Source organism: Dipodomys spectabilis, unplaced genomic scaffold (assembly GCF_019054845.1).
Source record: "Dipodomys spectabilis isolate Male_0828 unplaced genomic scaffold, ASM1905484v1 ptg000042l, whole genome shotgun sequence".
Classification (NCBI taxonomy): domain Eukaryota; kingdom Metazoa; phylum Chordata; class Mammalia; order Rodentia; family Heteromyidae; genus Dipodomys; species Dipodomys spectabilis.
This window is the reverse complement of record NW_024870719.1, coordinates 16880136-16900183: the sequence shown is the minus strand read 5'-3', so window position 1 is coordinate 16900183 and position 20048 is coordinate 16880136. Positions and strand designations below refer to the sequence as shown.

Genomic DNA, 20048 nt, shown 5'->3' with positions numbered 1-20048 from the left:
TCCTAGCTATTCAGGAAACTGAGATCTGAGGATCAAGGGTGGAAGCCAGCACAGGTAGACAAGCCTAAAAAATTTTTTATCTACAATTAACCAGCAAAAGCCAGAGCTGGAGTCATGGATCACGTAATAGAGCATTAACACTGAGATTGAAAAAGCTGAGCAAGAGAAAGAGGCACTGATTTCAAATCCCAATACAGACAATCACAAGCATCCCCCACCCAAAACAAAAACAAGAGCAAAAACAAAACCTCTCACTAGCAACCTGGCTAAAATGATTCAAGACGTAAGTAGGTGTTACAATTCAACTCACTATAGGGATCATATTCTGTAGTCCTTATTTACACTGCTATAAATATATATACAACATATATGTGTATATAAATATGTTCTTACCTGATAGTATAATGTTCACCACCTCTACAGCAATTGTGTACATGAATTTTTTTTGTCAGTTGTGGGGCTTGAGCTCTGGGCCTGGGTGCTGTCCCTCAGCTCTTCAGCTCAAGGCTAGTCCTTTACCACTTGAGCCACAGTGCCACTTGCAGTTTTCTGATGGTTAATTGGAGATAAGAGTCTCACGGACTTTCCTGCTTGGGCTGGCTTTGAACTGCGGTCCTCAGATCTCTTGCCTCTTGAGTAGCTAGGTTTACAGGCATGAGCCACCAGTGCCCGACATGAATTTTTACATCATAATAACTTTAAAGAATATTTCAAATAAGCATTTTCAATGTATTATGTTCTATTTTCTTGTCATTTACTAGTTTACATTATTTTTACCATAGTAACTGGTTATATATGTATATATATATATATATAAATAAATCTAGGCATTATTGTACATTTTTATTGAGGTGGTAAATTGATGCATAACAATCATTCTACAAATCCTTGTCTCATTTAGTTCCTTCTTTAGAATATATGTAGATTTATTCGTGCCAGTCCTGTGGCTTGAACTCAGGGCCTTAGCATTGTCTCTGAGCTGTTTTGCTCAAGGCTTTAGTGCTCTACCACTTGAGCCACAGCACCTCTTCTGATTATGTTGGTAGTTAATTGGAAATAAGAGTCTCATGGACTTTCCTGCCCGAACTGGCTTTGAACTGTGATCCTCAGATCTTTAGTACTTTTAAAAGCAGAATTATTAGATCTAAGTATAATATCTGTGATTATAACTATAAATTATATCTGATTTTAACATTTTCCTAAATTATTCCCTTTGAAGTAGTGAATGGCATGAATACTACAAGCTGTTTACAAATATTATACCTTCAGTACCACTTTATAATTTAAAAAAAACTATGATATTTTCCTTTGAGTGTGTGTGTGTGTGTGTGTGTGTGTGTGTTAATACTGGGTTTTGAGCTCAGGGCCTTAACCACTTCCTTGGCTTTTTTGATCAAGGCTTACACTTTACTACTTGAGCCACATTGCTACCTCCAGCTTGTTGGTGGTTAATTGAAAATAAAAGTCTCATAAATTTTCCTGTCCAGGCTAGCTTTGAACTGTGATCCTCAGATCTCAGCCTCCTGAGTAGCTATATCCCTCTATTTTCCCATTTTTGATAGATTTACTGTGAAACTTTGAAACTGTTTTTTTTTATTTGTAGTGAAGGGAATTGAACCCAGGATTATATTATATTAGGCATTGCTCTATCACTGAGCTACATCCTTGGCTGAAATTCTATATTTTGATGTCATGTAAAATACTTTATCCAAAAAATTATGTGGTTAGGGTTACCTCAGCCAATGCTTAAGCCTGAAGTCTGACTAACAGAGTTATACTTAACTGAATCTACAACAAGAATTTACTTCCTTTGAAGAAATTGGCAAGTATGTTTTGGACCTTTAGGTTAAACAGCCTTTAAAACATTGGAGAGTTTTATCATGCTTAAAACATTTGAAAAGCTGGGTATTGGTGGCTCATGCCTGGAATCCTAGCTACTCAGGAGGCTGAGATCTGAGAATCATGGTTCAAAGCCAGCTTGGGCAAGAAAGTCTGTGAGACTCTTATCTCCAATAAACCACTCAGAAAACTGGAAGTGGCGCTGTGGTTCAAGTGGTAGAGCGCTAGCCTTGAGCTGAAGAGCTGAGGGACAGCGCCCAGGCCCAGAGTTCAAGCCCCACAACTGACCAAAAAAAAAAAAAATTGAAAAATGTTATGTTTGCATTTCTTTACTATCTTGTGATTTTTCTTTTAAAAAATTATTATTATAAAGGTGATGTACAGAGAGGTTACAGTTATTCTTTTTTTTTAATTTCAGAAAACACTTTTTACAGCTGGTTAGAAGGTAATTTACGTATTTTTCACTTTTAAAGTCATAACGTTAATTATAAGATTCACCTATCAAATTTTATTTCCAACTCATTGATTTTTTTTTAAGGGCTTTGTGTAGAAAAAAGAGCATTCTACAGACTCATATCTGGCCTACATGCAAGCATCAATGTGCATTTGAGTGCAAGATATCTCTTACAAGGTATGTCTCATTGATTTTTCCTTCCCATGCTTATTTTCAGAATTTGCTTGGTATTACCTGAATGGGAAAGACAGACGTGGGAGAATATTAGGCAGTCAAAAGCTAGGTAGTAACCAGGGATGTGGAAATCTGAGTATAATTCAGTAGGTCTGTGTATTGTCAACTCTCTTTACGATCTTTAAGAAATCTCTAAAAATTACACACTTTGAAAATATTCTTCTGCTTTGTTGTAAGAATTAAAAATAGCTCCATTTTGGTTATTTGTTAGGTATTATTGTTTTGTTTTGTTTTTTTGGGTCTGGTCGGTTGTGGGGCCTGAACTCTGGGCCTGGGCGCTGTCCCTCAGCTCTTCAGCTCAAGGCTAGCGCTTTACCACTTGAGCCACAACGCCACTTCTGGCTTTTTTTCTTTTTGCTTATGTGGTGCTGAGGAATCGAACTCAGGGCCTTATGCATGCAAGGCAAGCGCTCTACCACTGAGCCACCTTCCCAGCCCCTTGTTAGGTATTATTGTGTCAGAGCCTTTTTGTTTGCCAGCTTTAATGGGTGAGCATTTCCTGCGGCTCTCTATGATTTAGGAATGCTTTTGGAACTGTTTTTCTTTTCTTTTTCTCCTTTTATCAATAATACATTACTGGAATTAAAGGATTTTTACCTTGTAGAAACAAAAGAGTAACTTTGATTTGACCTAGTGCCCTAACTCATCAATAATTTCAGATGATCACTCTCTTTAAAATGATCTATTTTGATGGCGGTTCAAAGCCAGCCCGGGCAGGAGAGACCGTGAGACTCCTATCTCCAATAAACCACAGAAAACCAGAAGTGGCGCTGTAGCTCAAGTGGTAGAGCGCTCGCCTTGAGCTGAAGAGCTGAGGGACAGCGCCCAGGCCCAGAGTTCAAGCCCCACGACCGACAAAAAAAAAAAAAAAAGATCTATTTTGATCTTGGGTGTGTTTGCATTCAGAAATTTGCTTTTTGATTAGCAACAGTTTTAAAATCCTAATAGAGATTTTCTTTGACTTTCTTTTTTCTTTTTTCTTTGTCACTTGTGGCTGGTGCTCCACTTTGTGAGCCATGCCCCCAACATGGTGTTTTGCTGGTTAATTGAAGATGGAGTCTCACAGACCTTTCTGCCATGGTAGGCTTTGATCATCCTCCTGGTTTCTGACTCCTAAGTAGCTAGGACTTTAGGCATGAACCATTGGTACTCAGCATGCACCATTACTGGGGCTTGAACCCAGGGCCTTGACTCTTGCTTGGATTTTTCATTCAAGGCTGGCAGCACTCTATGACTTCAACTACATCTCTATATACAGTTTTTTTTTTTTTTTTTAAATTGTAATTGGAGATGAGACCCTCATGGACATTTCTGCCCAGGCGGGCCTCAAACTGGAAGCCTCCCGAGTAGCTAACATTACAGTTGTGAGCTTCCAGCACTGGTAAAATGGATTTTTTTTTTAAATTTTGGTTCTGAGGTTTGAACTCTGGGCATGTTGTCCCTGAGCTGCTTTTTGCTCAAGGCGAATGTTCTGCCATTTGGAATGAGCCACCAGCACCTGGCTAAAATAGAATTCTTAATGACTAATCATGAAAATTTTTCTTGGTTATTTTAAGGTACAAAATGAAATTTCTATGAGTATAAATAACCTAGTGTAATAAAAATGAAATTACTTAATTTTAAAATTTAGTATTTATTTCTTCTTTCTTCCTAGAAACCTGGTTGGAGAAGAAATGGGGTCACAACATTACAGAATTCCAGCAGCGGTTTGATGGAATTTTGACAGAAGGAGAAGGCCCAAGAAGGCTTAAAAACTTATATTTTCTCTACTTAATAGAATTAAGGGCCTTATCCAAAGTGTTACCATTCTTTGAACGCCCAGATTTTCAACTCTTCACTGGAAATAAAATTCAGGATGCAGAAAACAAAATGTTACTTCTGGAAATACTTCATGAAATCAAGTAAATTATATATATGAGAATGTATACTTTAATATATGGGTGCCAAATTGGTATCTAAAATTAAGCTCTTGGATATTTAGAGAAAGGAAAACTATTTAAAAATTAATTAGGGGCTAGTGGTGGGGATCAGGTGGTAGAGTTCCTGCTTAGCAATTTCATTGCCTTGTGTTCAAACCACAGTATTGCTAAAAAGAGAAAAAGAAATAAAAAACAAATTTAAAAAACTAAAGAAAAAACAAATTAAATTTACTTATTTTTTTTAGAATTGATTTTCAGGTGTTTTTTGCTTATTTGTTTTGGCCTGTGTACAATAAAGAACATATTTTTAGTTTTAGCATCCATTCTTTTACTTTTTAATACTTGCACAGGTGACAATATTTGACAGTTAGTTAGCATTTAGGTCCAAGTATCAGAATTCATTTGATCATTTTTGGTGTTACTGTTTTCTACTCTTAGTTTAATCACATTATTTTCACTGGCCAGTAAAATACTGTATTAGCAAGACTTTTTTTTTTGTCAGTTTTGGGGCTTGAGCTCTGGGCCTGGGCACTGTCCTTCAGCAATTTAGCTCAAGGTTAATGCTTAACCACTTGAGCCACAGCACTACTTCTGGCTTTTTCTGCTTATGTGGTGTTGAGGAATTGAACCCAGAACCTCATGCATGCAAGGAAAGCACTCTACCACTGAGCCACCTTCCCAGTCTATTAACAGGAGTTTTAATATTTATAAATACTCTATTTTCTGCTCTAAATATACCACTGCCCAGTAAAATATCATGTTGTGAGAGTTTCAATGTTGATAAAAACAATAAATATTCTCTGTTCTGTAATACAGGTCATTCCCTTTGCATTTTGATGAGAATTCATTTTTTGCTGGGGATAAAAAAGAAGCACATAAACTAAAGGTAACTACTTTATTCTTTAACGTAATTGTTAGACATAAACTAACACAGAGATATGAATAGAAACTAATGTTACTTGTGGGAAGTGGAGAGTAAAATGAGACTTGCCAGAAGTTGGGAAGGGGTGGATGAGGCAAAGGAATGTATTGCTTAATGAGTGCAAAGTTTTGCTTAGCGGGGGAAAATAAAGATGAATGATCTACTGTATAGAATAGAGACTGTAATAAGTAGCAGTGTAATTTATACTTAAAATTTGAAAAAATTATAAAAAAGATTGGAGTCATGATTTTTTTCTCTATTTGCCTTAAAAATACCAGACATATATTACTAGAGACCTATTAAAGAATCAAAGCTAGGCATGGTAGCACACAAGCCTATAATCTTAGCTACTTGGGAGACAGGAGGAGTGAGAGCTTGAGGCTAATCCAAGGAAAAAGACTCTGTCTCAAAAGCAGTACAAAGAAATAGGCTAGGGAACCCTGGGTTTAATCCTTAGGAGTGGGGGATGGGGGGGGGGAGGAAGACCAACTACGTGTTGCCTCATTGTTCTTATAAAAGGGAGACAGAGACAGTTCTAGGGAATCAAGTAAAATCATATTGCAAAGCTATTGATAAGCCAGATAGCTCTTAATATCTCTGGGTTTGATCAGATATCACCAGAATATTAGTAATAATCTTCTTCTGTGTCGTCTTATTCTTCCTTTCCATGATGAAAGACTGTAAGGACCCTGTTTAAAATCTTCATAGGACATGAGAGCTGAGTGTTCTAGAGTTTTGACTAGATTAAAACATTGTGAGAAATATTTCCAATTTGCACAGTCTAAAAAAAGAGCAGATGCCAGAATACTCTCTAATAAACTAGCAAGTGAACTAAAAATAAGGAACATATTGAAAATAGTAAGAAAAAAAGAAATCTTATTACAGTATCCTCCCACTCACTTTCCAGTTCCTGGAAGCTGTTTGGGAGATTATGTAACCACTGAGGTGTGTTTCTGTAGCAAAAAATACTTTAAAGCGGGGGTTAGATGGGAGGTCAAGAATAGCTATTATCTAACAGCAAAAACTACTTTCTTTGCAAGCTCCATAAAACCAGGCTTTTTCTTCAGTCTTCTAATCTGAGATAATTTGGGGATATATTCATGTTATTGGACATGACTATTATTTGTGGAAGTAATAGGGATCTTCTATTGTGATCTAGTAAACTTTGATCCTACAGTACTAATTTCATTCTAGCATATTAAGTTCATCTTTGAAGAAGATACATGGTTTTAATTTAATACTTATTTGGCTACACATCTGTGTATGTTCTCTGTAGAAAGTTACTCAAGAACAGTTACATTCAAATACTTGAACTACCAGATTCAAACACATTTATTTATACAGTGTCTACAAAAACCATGTCTAATCTTTTAGAACAGAGTTTTCCAACCTTTGTAGTTGTGAGAGTCTCTTTAAACTCAAAAACTTTGAAGGCCTCTCCCCGTAAGAGTATATATTGGTTATGAAAATACAGTTTCCCAAACTCATGATACATTTATCATGTTTAATGATAGTAGCATCCTATTGCTCATAACATCTGTTTCCATTTGGAAATTTAAAGAATTTAAGTGTGAGCTATTTATTCTGTCATATATAATCTTATTTACATATGGATTTTGTAATCTTAAAACAGCTATTAACTCCTCTAGAGCTCAGTTGCTCATAGAATGTATACACATGCTTTAATTTTATTACTCTATTATTGATAAAAGTGTGAGTCTTCTTTAAGTCAAGGTTCAAAATACCAGCTTAAGAAAAAACCTTAAATCAGAGCATGACATCTGGCCAGGCTTGGTGGTATTATGCCTTTAATCTCAGCATTTGGGAGGCTAAGGCAGGAGGATTGTGGGTCACAGCTCATCAGCCTCAGGTACATAGTGAGTTCCAGGCCACCAGAATCAGCCAGATCCTGTCTACAAAAAAAGAAAAAAAAAAACCCTATCTCTAGTAAAATTATTGAGCAGTTTTTTGAATAAGTTTCCTAACTTCGATTATCTTTCACTGAACAGATAAGGAGACATCTGATTGAAAATATTGTGGCTAAATGGCAACAATAATAGTATTTTGGGCTTTACACTGGAATTAATAAAGATTTAATATCTGAAGTCTTATGATAAACCATTTGCATGTTAGAGCTGTTTCAGACCATATCAGAGCTGAACAAAGTATCTCAGAGACATTTTATCTCCAGAGCAAACTGAGGTCTGTTTTGAATATAGTGGGTGACAATCTTTGCTGATGTATTTCCAGTTTCAAATCTATTTGAAACTGGGTAGCAGTGGCACCTGTTTATAAACCTAGCTATTCAGGAGACTGAGAGCAGGGGATTGCAGTTCAAAGCCAGTCTTGGCAAGAAAGTACATGTGATTCTTATTTCAGTTAACCATACACACAAAAAAATCTCGTTAAGTTTGGGGTATGGTTCATCACATTATAAAAAGGAAAATACTATATGCTTTCTAAATTATAAGGCAATTGAAATAATGGATGGTCTGCCTATTTTCTGCTTAAAAGACTGGAAACTTCAGTTTTACTCTTAAGACCAGGACAAAGAAAGCTACTTGAAAGACTAATAACTAGGCTGGGGGTTTAGCCCAGCGGAAGGGCGCCCGCCTGGCGCGCGCAAGGCCGTGGGTTCGGTTCTCAGCCCTGGTTTTAAAAAAAAAAAAAAGACTAATAACTCTCAGTGGAGTAAATGGATATATACATATGCATTAAATATATAAAAACATGAATGGAACAACACACCAAGTTTTGCACAGTGATAGATAAAGGTATGCAGAAATTTGGAGAGATCCATGGGGTTTCAATTGTACTTTCAATGGTTTCTTTGGTAGTGTTTACATGGATGTTTATTGTATCTTGTTATTTTTGCATATTGGAAATAATGTTAATTATTCTCCCTACGTAATACAAGAAGGGCTATAATTTAACTATTCCCTCCCTCCCTCTTTTTTTTTTTTTGTGCTGGTCCTGGGGCCTGGCACTGTCCCGAGCCTTTTTTTTGCTCAAGGCTAGCACTCTACCACTTGAGCTACAGCTCCACTTTTGGCTTTTGTGGTGCTTAATTGGAGGTAAGTGTCACACTGACTTTCCTGCTTGAGCTCGCTTTGAACTGTGATCTTCAGATTTTAGCTTCTGAATTGCTAGGATTACAGGCATGAGTCACAAACACCTGGCTTCTTCCCTCTTTTTGGGGGAAGGGGTGGGAAGGAACTGATGCTTTTTAACGCCTCCTCCCTCCCATATTGACATATAATGATCACATACACTAGGACATGTCGACATATTTCTCACAGTTTGGTAGGTAGTTTAGCTTTGTAGTAAGGCATGCCTGAGGTCTAACTTTGTTATTTACAAGAGGTGAGAATTTAAGGTACTAACTTTTCTGAATTTTAAAAAATTCATTAGGGTTAGATTGTATCTATCTGTGGGTTTGTAGTAGAGATTAAATGAAATCATATATGTAAAGATTCTGGTTTGTAAGGGATGCTTCTTTTCTGGTTTTGATACTCCATAGTAACTGTATGGGCACTCTGCACCTAGAAATACCTCATTAAGCTGACTGTGTGTTACATTATAATAAAATTTTGTTAACTATTTTTTTTAGGAAGACTTTCGATTACATTTTAGAAACATTTCTAGAATCATGGATTGTGTTGGTTGTCTTAAATGTCGGCTGTGGGGAAAGCTGCAGGTAAGAAAATCAATCTTCTTACCCTTTCCATGAGGAATTTTCTTATTTTCTCTTTCTCTTATTTATTTTTTCTTATTTCTATTGTAGACTCAAGGTTTGGGCACTGCTCTGAAGATCTTGTTTTCTGAGAAACTCATAGCAAATATGCCAGAAAGTGGACCCAGTTATGAATTCCATCTAACCAGACAAGAAATAGTTTCATTATTGAATGCATTTGGAAGGTTAGTTTGAATATATTGTAGTTATTTCTATTAGACAAGTAAGCCTAATGCAACCTCTCAGATAAAACTAGGTAAAGAATATTCTTTTGCAGGCACTAGCACATTTATAATCCTAGCTACTGAGGGGGCTGAGATCTAAGGATCATGGTTCAAAGCCATCCCTAGGCAGGAAAGTATGGAGACTCTTATCTCCATTAACCACAGAAAAGCCGGAAGTGGAGCTGTGGCTCAAGTGGTAGAGTGTTGGCATTGAGCAAAAAGTTCAGTGACAGCACCCAGGCCCTGAGTTCAAACCCCAAGACTAGTATGCACAGGTGTGTGCCTGCTTACATGTACACACACACACACACACACACACACACACACACACGCACACATACATACAATCATTAGGTGATTCTTTAGTTTTATCTATTGACTTATATATTCATGATTAATTTACTGATCAGATGTCAAAACTCATTGAATTTTATATATTTAAAAAAATACTTAAAAAACAGTTTGTATTCTGTCCAATTTCTTTTTTGAAGGATCTAGAAAAAAATTATGTTACTTCATACAGGTAGACATGTAAGTTTTTTGGTGAATTCATCATTATATAAAAAAAGGTTAATTTTTTTCAAAAAAATTACTGTCTAGCAAATGATTTAGGGAAAGCATAAAGTAAGATTCATTAAAAATTCTAACTAGAAGCTGGGCACTGGTGGCTCACGCCTGCAATCCTCACTACTCAGGAGGCTGAGATCTGAGGATCACAGCCAGAAAAGTCTGTGAAACTCTTACCTCAAATTAACCAGCAAAAAGCTGGAAATGGAGGTGTGGTTTAGAGTGATAGCCTTGAGCTAGAAAAGCTAAGAGACAACACGCAGACCTTGAATTCAAGTCTCCAGGCATGCACATACCCACAATCCTTTCCCCTCCCCTCCACAGTTTTCAATTGATTTTCAGAATTATTTCTCTGATTACTGGAAGCTGGACAGTTATGTTTCATTGTGTATTCTGCTACTTTTAACATGCTGGAGAGTGAGCTAAAGTGCACGTAAAATAAACATCGCATACAAAATTAAGGAACAAATTTTAATTTTCATAAAAATCAGAGAAAATAATTATTCTGTTCTTTATAGACCAGTAGCTTTGAGTCTTTGTACATTTTCTAAACAATGGTGTATTATCTTCAATTATTCATATAATTGCAAATATTTAAAATATATTTATATATTCCTGAACTTTTTAGTATGTACTTTAATATATAAATATTTAAAATATGTATTTTAATACTTATATACTTATGTATTTTATATAAATATTCATACTTTAATACTATGTTAATATTGTTATGAATTCTTAAAACACAAATGTTACAATATCTATGTACTTTATTTTGTATATTTTAATGCTTTAATATTAAAAGCTAATTTCTAGATAATTTTATCTTAGTTTTACTACGCCAAATTAATAACTAAAGTATAGCAAATATATCAAAGAGTTTATGTACCTTTTTAATTTGTTGAAATTTCTTTACATATTTTATACATTTTAATAATGTAAAGTGAATAATTATTAAATATATTCAAGTGAATAATATATTTCAACAATGTAAAGTGAATAAATTTATCTAAGATAGTTTCTAAACAGAATATTTTGTTTTTTTTTTTTGGTTACAGAATTTCTACAAGTGTGAAAGAATTAGAAAACTTCAGGAACTTGTTACAAAATATTCATTAAGAAAAACAAGTTGAAATATACCTATTTTGGACAGTGGAGGCCAAAGAGTGGAATTTCATTCAACGGCATAAAAGCAATGACAGTCCTAAGCCAAACATTTTATATAAAGCTCTTTTTGTAAAAATGAGAATTGTTTAGTTTTTTTAAAAATTGTGCTGTCTATGTTTAATAATATTGTGAGTGAAAGTACTATCTCAATAAAGAGGCATAAATTTTAAAGTTTAATACTGAACAAAAGTAAGATTATCAGGTTCATTTATGATAGGACTAGCAAATGATCTCAAGTTTCACAAACTGGAGTTTTGTGTAAGGAAGGGTAAAAAAAATACAACTGTGGTAATGTGAGGAGTTAAACTGGGAAGAATGTTTAATAATAGGAAGATGCTAAAGAGGCTTATGAATGACCCATAATTAATAGCCATACATTTAGGGTTGTCAGATTTAGCAAAAAAGAATACAGGATGCTCAAGTTAGATTTGAACTTCTGATAACTAATTTTCTTTAAAATCTAAGTTCATTGCATATATTTGGAACATACTTATACTAAAATTATTTTTATTATTTAAATGAAATTTAAATTATCTGAGTCATCCTGTGTTTTATTTGAGAAATCTTAACACATTGGCATGAAAGAAATCACTTTTATTGTTATATTGATATTTTGATTGGGTTGTTTTATAGGAAGGTAAATAAAAACTTAAAGGCAAATGAGATTTTTAAACATGAAAAGTTGAATCGATTATATATTTATTCTCATAATATGTTCCCTATACTGAGTAAAATTTGGGGGAAGACTTTTTATTTTTATTGTAATTTCAAATTTATAGAAAAGTTTTTAAAATAGTACAATGAACTCTTTTACCAAGATTCACCAATTGTTCATTGGCTGTCCCTCCCTTCCTCTCTCCTTCCTTCCCCAGTATTGGAGATTGAACCCAGGGCCTGATACTAGGCAAGCTCTGTACTACTGAGCTACATCCTCATATATATATATATACATAGATATATATATATACATAGATATATATATACATAGATATATCTATGTATATATATATACATAGATATATATATATATATACATAGATATATCTATGTATATATATATATGTGCCATTTTCTCCCTTAGTCCTTTGAAAGCCATCATATCCTTCCAACCCTAAACCCTAAACCCCTATATGTCCAGAGCTATAATCCTCTTAGCCTTAAAATACGGATCACTTCAAGTCCCAATCTAAAACTTTTTAGCTTTGTTGCTTTTTTTACGCTTGAACTATGTAATCATAGGACATATAATTTGTGTATGTGTAATCTGGTACTTGGAATTTGAACTCTGGGCCTCATATTTTCTTTGCTTTTTTTCTCATTCAAGCCTGTGTTCCACCACCTCTAGTTCCTTTTTTTTTTTTTAGTACACAAAATTTATTTCCTTTGTCTCCTTAAAATCTAACTGTAAATTGTGGGAGGTTTTCATTATTGGAAGCTCTTCAATGATTAAAAAAATATTAGGAAGTAATATCCCATGGTAATTACAGGGAAAAAAGAATTTATACCTCAAAATTGTATGCCTTTTTTATAGATACCTTACATATCTTACTTAGCAGGTTTAACATGTTGAGATGTCACATTGTTAGAAAAGCTGGCTTTATTTATACAATGTTTTAGAAATGTCACTTTACATTGCTGTATACTTTTTCGTTATAATTCCAAGTACTGGTCCAGTGCCAAGTATACAGTTTGTATCCAAGTATTTGTTGAATGAATGTATGAATATGTGTTCAGGATATTTTAAATGAATAATCCTAGAAGCAAGTTCAACAATATGTGGTCTATTTTCATTCCTTCAGTCATTCCTTTTGGAGACTCAGAGGATTAAGTGATCATGACATATAAAAGTTTAAAGACACACGTAGTACTCTAAAAATATTGTAAATAGGTTTAACTGATAATTTTGTGTATAATGCCTAATACTCATGACCTTCTCCCCTACTCCACCCTACCTTCAGTGGCTAATATTTTGTAAAGTGTCTCTTTCATCACTTACAACTTTTTGCTTGTTCCTTAACTAAGAGCTGGCATTGGCCTTGGGTTCTTCTCAGTCCTTTCTAGTGGGGTCTAAAATCCTAATTCTAAATCCATACTTCAGTTCACCAGCCAGTTCTTATTTAACTTTTTTTCTTGCACTTATTTCCTGACAACCGTTTTGTACACACTTCCTATTCTCTTTCTTACTTTTTGCTTGCTCCAGAACACTTTCATTTCCTTTTTGGTCTCTATTTATTCTTTACTCTTTAATCACTGTACCACTTTTCACTCTGGGGGAATTCTAACTCAATGATTCCTAAGTCCTTAGCTGTAGCCCAGAGTTCTCTATCCACCTACTGCACTTCAGTAGATTTTCCTCAATCTCTTGTGTCTTTATTTTCTACAAAAAGTACTTTATCTTTGTGTTCCTTACTTTGGCTAATTTCAAAGCTGTCATTTCCTAAGTTTTCTCAGTTCACTCTTGTCCTCTACTTTCCGTCACCTATTAGGGTCTAGTTTTCACTGGGCTTATTTGCATTTTACTGATACAGCAATCTTTTAATTTTTATTGCTATTAAATGAAGGACTACATAGACCTATCTCCTTATATGCAGGCTATTTTCTCTTTGTGGATCTACATGTGACCAGATTAGCCTTTTAAGAAGCACTTTTCACAGTCTGCTCTCTGCTTAATACCCTTCAGTGACTTCATGTGTTTTCTGGAGAAGAGTCAAAGATCTTTGATTGGTATACAAGACCCTCCCATATGTCTTCCCTACCCAATATCCCAGTGAAATAGACTTATAGTGCTTCAAATGCCTAATATGCCTGGGCCTTCAAAAATGGGTGAATGCTGTATTCTTCCCACCACGTGCACTAGTCATTCATCCCCATCTGGAAGATGGGGATCTCTCCTGTGAAATCTCCCTTCTCCAGTCAAAGAGAGTCATCTAACTTCCTCTTGTGTCACCACTGTAATTACAACCTACCTCTATTACATTACTTATTGTACTGTATTGTTTCATTTCTAAAAAAAAATATGTCTTTGCTAGAATGTGAGCTCCTTAAGGGCAGGAAATGGAACTTTATTTTTGGCATTTCCATAGCATAATTTTTGGCATTTAATAAATGTTGGTTGAATAAATTCCTTTTAAAGCGACAGCTTTGTTACATTACGAATTCTACCTTCATTCCAAATACCGTCACTCCCTTCACTTTACAGCAAGGATCATTAGACTCCCAAAGGTTTGTAATTCAGGGGGTCAATAAAGATGAAATTATACTTAAAATCTGGCATGTTTTTGGTGGGTCATGAAAGATGTCTATTCTGAAAAAAGAAAAGATCTTTCAAGAAGAAAGGCAGCATCTTAGGGAAATTCCTTGAATAACAATGGACAAGCAGGGATTAGGAGATAAATTGACTATAAATTAACTCATTTGAGAGTTTTTCTTTGCTTGGTATTTGGATAAATATATACTATTTAATAACATGGGCATTTTAAAGTAAAGTGTATGGCACTTCATATCAAGTCAGTTTGTAATATTAGTAGTATGAATCCAGATGTAGTTATGAGACCACTCAAAGCAAACTTTTGTTTGTAACTCTTGCTTATCCTTATGTGTTAGAAACTCAGTAGATTAAGAAAGCCAGACTTACAGATAAAAGCACAAACACTTTTATTTTTTTTAACAGTAGTGTTTTGTTACAATTTAGTGAAACAACAAATAAATACATTCATTGGCCACAGCTATACTTTTACAACCAGTGTGAAACTGATTATATAGCTGAAAAACACTTAAATAATAAAAAGGCAGCTATGCATATAAAAGCCACTTCAGCTATAAATGACATCTTCCATAAACTACAACCAGCCACAACGAGTTAAGAGTTTCAAAATTAATGGCTATCCAAATGAAATAAATGATAAGAACGAATATTGCTGATCACTGTAGAAACACACTTCAGCAATGAAATTCACTTTTCTAATTAATGAACCCAAGAGGAAGGTCTAAATCATCATCATGTGCTTCAGTGCAGGATAAACAGGGAATTGGTAGCCCTTTGATTTATAAACAGCTACTTCTTTCAAGACCAAATTTAAAGTGCTCCTAGTGCTTTGGACTTTTTTAAGCAAAAATTGGGCCAGAGTTTTCTTTCTTCATCTTTGGTGATGTATAAGATGTGTAAAAGGAGATAAATGCAAAAATTTAGGTGGCCTAGTCAGTGATAAAAGAAATCTCAAATTCATTATAATCAACTAGTGCAACTAAAAGAACCATAATGTTATATCTGAAAAAAAAAAAACACGATAGTAATCTGTTTTTACCTGGTCAAACAGGAACTTATCTAAGGAAGCTTTATTAGGAAAACCTTATTGTATCATCTTGACTCAAGGATTAACAAAACACAGATCTTGTCATATGTAGCTCTAGGTAGTTAACATTATCAGCAAAACAAATAGTTGTCATACTGAAAAGGAATCTAACAACTAAAAAAGACGTCTGCCACTGTTGTAGTAGAAATATACTTTTAGTTATATCATAGTACCAAGATTAACTTTTCTACTGTGAAATTTACATAATTTGGTTACAAAGAAAGAACTTACAAATGCCAAAACACTTATAACGAACTATATGCTTCGGACAGAACTGAAAAGTCCCTTGTACCATAAAAAGACAATAGTTTTGCACAAGCCTTCCAAAGAAAGTGTTTTAACATTTTCATTTTTTGTTTATTATACCTATGTGAAGCTACTGCATCAGTTATTAAAAAGCTGAAATAAAACCACTTCCTAATCAAAGTAGAAGAAATGGGCAGTTGTATTAGTTCCAGTTCTGAAGAAATAGACCAGCAGACAATTATATGTATAGTCATCTTTAAGCACTGTGGCAACTTCCCAGTGTTGCCTGTTCCTTGGCATCTTGAGGTATTCAGCATCTACTTTTCCTATAGACACTGGTAGAAAGTGCATTTTAAAAGTCTGCATTGTCCTAGCCTACCGTGTGTGTGTGTGTGTGTGTGTGTGTGTGTGTGTGTGTGTGTGTGAGAGAGAGAGAGAGAGAGAGAGAGATTTTGTGTGTGCGCGCACACATGTACATGAGTGCACACGTGGATGTTTTAGATTTCAAGTAGGACATTCATGACCATTCTAATATGCTAAAAGTATTTCAATATTGTTAACCTCTGGTTTATACTTACCTACTTTATACATTTATGTTGTTTGCTTATTTAGTGCTAGAATTGAACTTAATTAATTTGGCTTTCTCTATAAGGTATCAAAATGTGAAAAATAAAGGGGAATAGATATGTCTTAGAAAGTATTGCACTTTAGTTCATTGCAATAATGTATCATGATTTAATTTACCTGAGGGTAATCTTGATTCAGTTGTTAAGATGAACTACATATTGTTTCAGAAAATCATACTTTTGAAATGTACTCATTTTTTTCAAAATGGTATGTTTTATAAATAATTCTTAAATACATCTGTAAAGTTATTTAGTCCCAAGAAGTTTCTACCAAAATCTCCCTATGCAAAAATCGCTATTGCTCTGTTGAAGAATCGTGCTTCAACTACTATATGTGTCTTAATCATACAAAACCATCACTTGACTAACTCTACTTAAAATAATCACAAACTTTTCACTGGTACATTTTCTTCTTCTTCTTTTTTTTTTTTTGGTCAGTTGTGGGGCCTGAACTCTGGGCCTAGGCGCTGTCCCTCAGCTCTTCAGCCCGAGGCTAGTGCTCTACTACTTGAGTCACAGCACCACTTCTGGCTTTTTCTGCCTTTGTGGTGCTAAGAAATCGAACCCAGGGCCTCATGGATGCAAAGCAAGAACTCTACCACTGAGCCACCTTCCCAGCCCTGCATTTTCTTCTTGAAAAAATTACTGTGGTTTTCCACAAACCACTCTTGCTCATCACTGGAAAGGATTACTACTGTCATTTATTTAAAATGATTTGAATAATTTCAGTTGGTATTTTAAAGGCATGATGTTTCCAATGATTTCTTATTGTTAGCTATTTGAAAAGAAGGATACACATTTATGCCTTTAGTTGGTGCATTCTTCACGCTCTAAAACTGTAATTGGGTAAGGGCACTGCTGAATATATAGGCTTCAATTTTTGTAGAAAAATTGCCTTCCAATTTGGTATACAATAGTATCCCAGTGGGAGCACTGGAGTATGATTTTGGGGGCTGCAGTGTAATCTTCAGAACAAAGATAAAAGTGCAAATAGGCAAATATGCATTTGATGTTTGAAAGTCAAGATGTTTGCCAACACGTACCTTATGATCTAATTTTTATTCTTTCCTACACCAAACTTTCCATTTTACTTAATTTTACTGTACAGAGGTTCAAAGAATCAGTGGTGTTCTCCACCAAACAGCTACATTTCCAGAATTGTGTTTTTAGCTATAAATGATAATGGAATGTTGATGTAGATGGAATTTAAACACATTATGCATACACATTCATGAAAAGCAATTCGGGAATCACACTTGGAAAGGCTATCAGTTTTGTGGAGTTACATATAAGCTGTGGTGACTGTTCATACCTAAATTGCTGCAAGTGAAAAGCAAAGGAGCAGTATCTGTCATGGGTCCATTCCGATGTGGAGTGACTGTGTAAGTGTTGCTTTCGCACCCAGTCATGGTGCCATACCAGCCCAAACTTTGCGAATTTGATAAACTGCAACAACAAATAAGGCAAAGAAGACATAGAACTGTGATCAGAATATGAGAAAACCACACTGTTTTTGTTTTTGTTTTTTTTTGCCGGTCTTGGGTCTTGAACTCTGGGATCTGGGTACTGTCCCTAAGCATTTTTTACTCAAGGCTCTAGCATTTACCATTTGAGTTACAGCACCACTTCCAGCTTTTTCTGTGATTAACTGGAGATGAAAGTCTCATGAACTTTCCCGCCAGGGCTGGCTTTGAACAATCATCCTCAGATCTCAGCCTCCTGCGTAGGATTTACAGGCATGAGCCTCCAGTGTCCAGCTCATACTGGCATTTTTAACATTGTCAATGCACTTCATAACACATGTCAAATATACTAAAATATGTTATTTGCCAAATAACATGACTTTCAATAAAATTTAGTGACTTCAATCTCTTGGAATATCACATATTACAAAAGAATGCATGCCTCTCAGAACTGGTAGAATTGATTAGATAATGACAATATAATTCATTAGGCTGTTTTCTAAGACATGCACGTATGAACATAAGTATACACTCTTTTAATGCTTGCCACAACCCTATAAGATAGATTCAATTATCATCCTTACTTTACACATAAAAAACAGGCTCAAATAGGTTAAGCAACTTGTCCAGATGAAATTAGAATTACCAAAAATGTAATATCAAGTTGAAAGAATGATATAAGTGTGCATTGAGGTTTTCTCTTTGTTCCTATACACAGCTCATAGTATACTGTTTAAGAATGTACAATGGCTTGGGAACAGGGTAACATAGGAGATGTCTATGAAACCTAACCTTTCTAAGAGTTTCATGTAGGACTTTGAATTTGGAATAGCACTAAGAATACAGAAACAGATACTTAATCTACTTATTAATCCATAAAAATAACATAAGCTTTTGAGTTAGCTTTTTCTTTTCTTTTTTTTGGGGGTGGGGGGGGAGGGATATTGGTTTAACTCAGAACCTGGTCACTGTTCCTGAACTTTTGTGCCCAAGGCTAGTGCTCTACCACCTGAGCTACAGCTCTACTTCTGGCTTTTTTGTGGTTAACTGGAGGAAAAACAAACAAACAAACAAAAAAACAACTGGAGATCAAGTCTCACAGACTTTCCTGCCCAGGCTGGCTCCTAGCTGGCTCCTAACTCCTCAGCCTTTTGTATAGCTAGGCCTAGATGTGTGTGTGTGTGTGTGTGTGTGTGTGTGTGTGTGTGTGTGTGTGCGCGTGCGTGCGTGCGTGCGTGTGTGTGTGTGCGTGCGCGCGCACGCGCGCTTGTCAGAGCCTGGGCACTGTCTATGAGCTTTTGTGCTCAAGGCTAGTGCTCTACCACTTGAGACACACCTCAATTTCCAGTTTTTTTGCTGGTTAATTGGAGATGAGTCTCATAGACTTTCCTGCCTGGGCTGGATTTGAACCGTGATCCTCAGATCTCAGCTTCCTGAGTAGCTAGGATTATAGATGTGAGCCACTGGCACCCAGCTAGGTGGTGTTTCTTTATATTACATGTCTTACCTATCATCTTACTTATCATCATCATCATGTGTAACATCTACTATTTTATTCTCCAGTATCCTGTGATCTTCCTTATTTATATGAACTACCAAATTGTCTTTTTAATAGTTAGGCTAAAGCTTACAGTTATTTTCAGTCTATTTCAATACTAATTCAGGATAAATGATTTTTGATTATATTTACCTTCCTTCTCTTGACCCTCCCAGTCTTGGCAAGTCATCATCACTATCATATCGTCTTGGATTGTCAAAAAAGTAAGCTCTAGAACTGTAACTGTGGCTATTTATCATGCCACCAGGTACCTGTGGACCAAGTATTAGAAAGCATTAGAAAGCATTAAAGGTTAACTTTTCAGTCAAGGGTACAGTCTATGAGCTATGATGATTTTTTTGGCTTTACCTTTTGCCAAAAATAGACAATCAACATCAATAGTTTAGACTTTCCAAAAATAAGGATATTATGACATCATACCAAGTTCTGGTTTAATCTTTGTGCCCGGAAAAATAGTACCACCGACCATGCTGGTACATGTTCCCAAAGAAAGAGGACCATTCCAAATGCTATGTAGTCTTCTCCACTTACATCTTCGACATGAGCCTGTAAATGGAGCATGGCAGAGCAGTTTTTATAACTGGTTCTCATATAAGGAAGGAATCATCTCCCACAATTGCTTAAAGTTGGGTAAGTTAACATACAAGCACATGAACTCTAAAAATTTCTGTATTTTGTGGTTTCTAGTGAAACAGCACTTATCTCTTCAGGGACATAAAATACTTTAATGTTAAGTAGAGTACA

At 35.2% G+C, this 20048-nt stretch overlaps 2 protein-coding genes across 2 annotated transcripts in view; one reads left to right on the top strand and one right to left on the bottom strand.

Annotated features, from left to right (window-relative positions):
- Positions 1-11236, top strand: part of Ero1a (endoplasmic reticulum oxidoreductase 1 alpha) — a 41675-nt gene extending 30439 nt beyond the window's left edge. Inside the window, exons 10-16 of the mRNA XM_042677830.1 lie at positions 2258-2284; positions 2378-2470; positions 4182-4428; positions 5263-5332; positions 8979-9065; positions 9153-9286; positions 10951-11236. Coding sequence (XP_042533764.1) covers positions 2258-2284; positions 2378-2470; positions 4182-4428; positions 5263-5332; positions 8979-9065; positions 9153-9286; positions 10951-11011 — 719 coding nt within the window. The 3' untranslated portion in view covers positions 11012-11236. The remainder of the gene's footprint in view (positions 1-2257; positions 2285-2377; positions 2471-4181; positions 4429-5262; positions 5333-8978; positions 9066-9152; positions 9287-10950) is intronic.
- Positions 11237-17381: 6145 nt separating this feature from the next.
- Gpr137c (G protein-coupled receptor 137C) overlaps positions 17382-20048 on the bottom strand; it is a 66372-nt gene continuing 63705 nt past the window's right edge. Inside the window, exons 5-7 of the mRNA XM_042677890.1 lie at positions 19725-19850; positions 19437-19555; positions 17382-17729 (exon numbers count right to left, since the gene is read on the bottom strand). Coding sequence (XP_042533824.1) covers positions 17552-17729; positions 19437-19555; positions 19725-19850 — 423 coding nt within the window. The 3' untranslated portion in view covers positions 17382-17551. The remainder of the gene's footprint in view (positions 17730-19436; positions 19556-19724; positions 19851-20048) is intronic.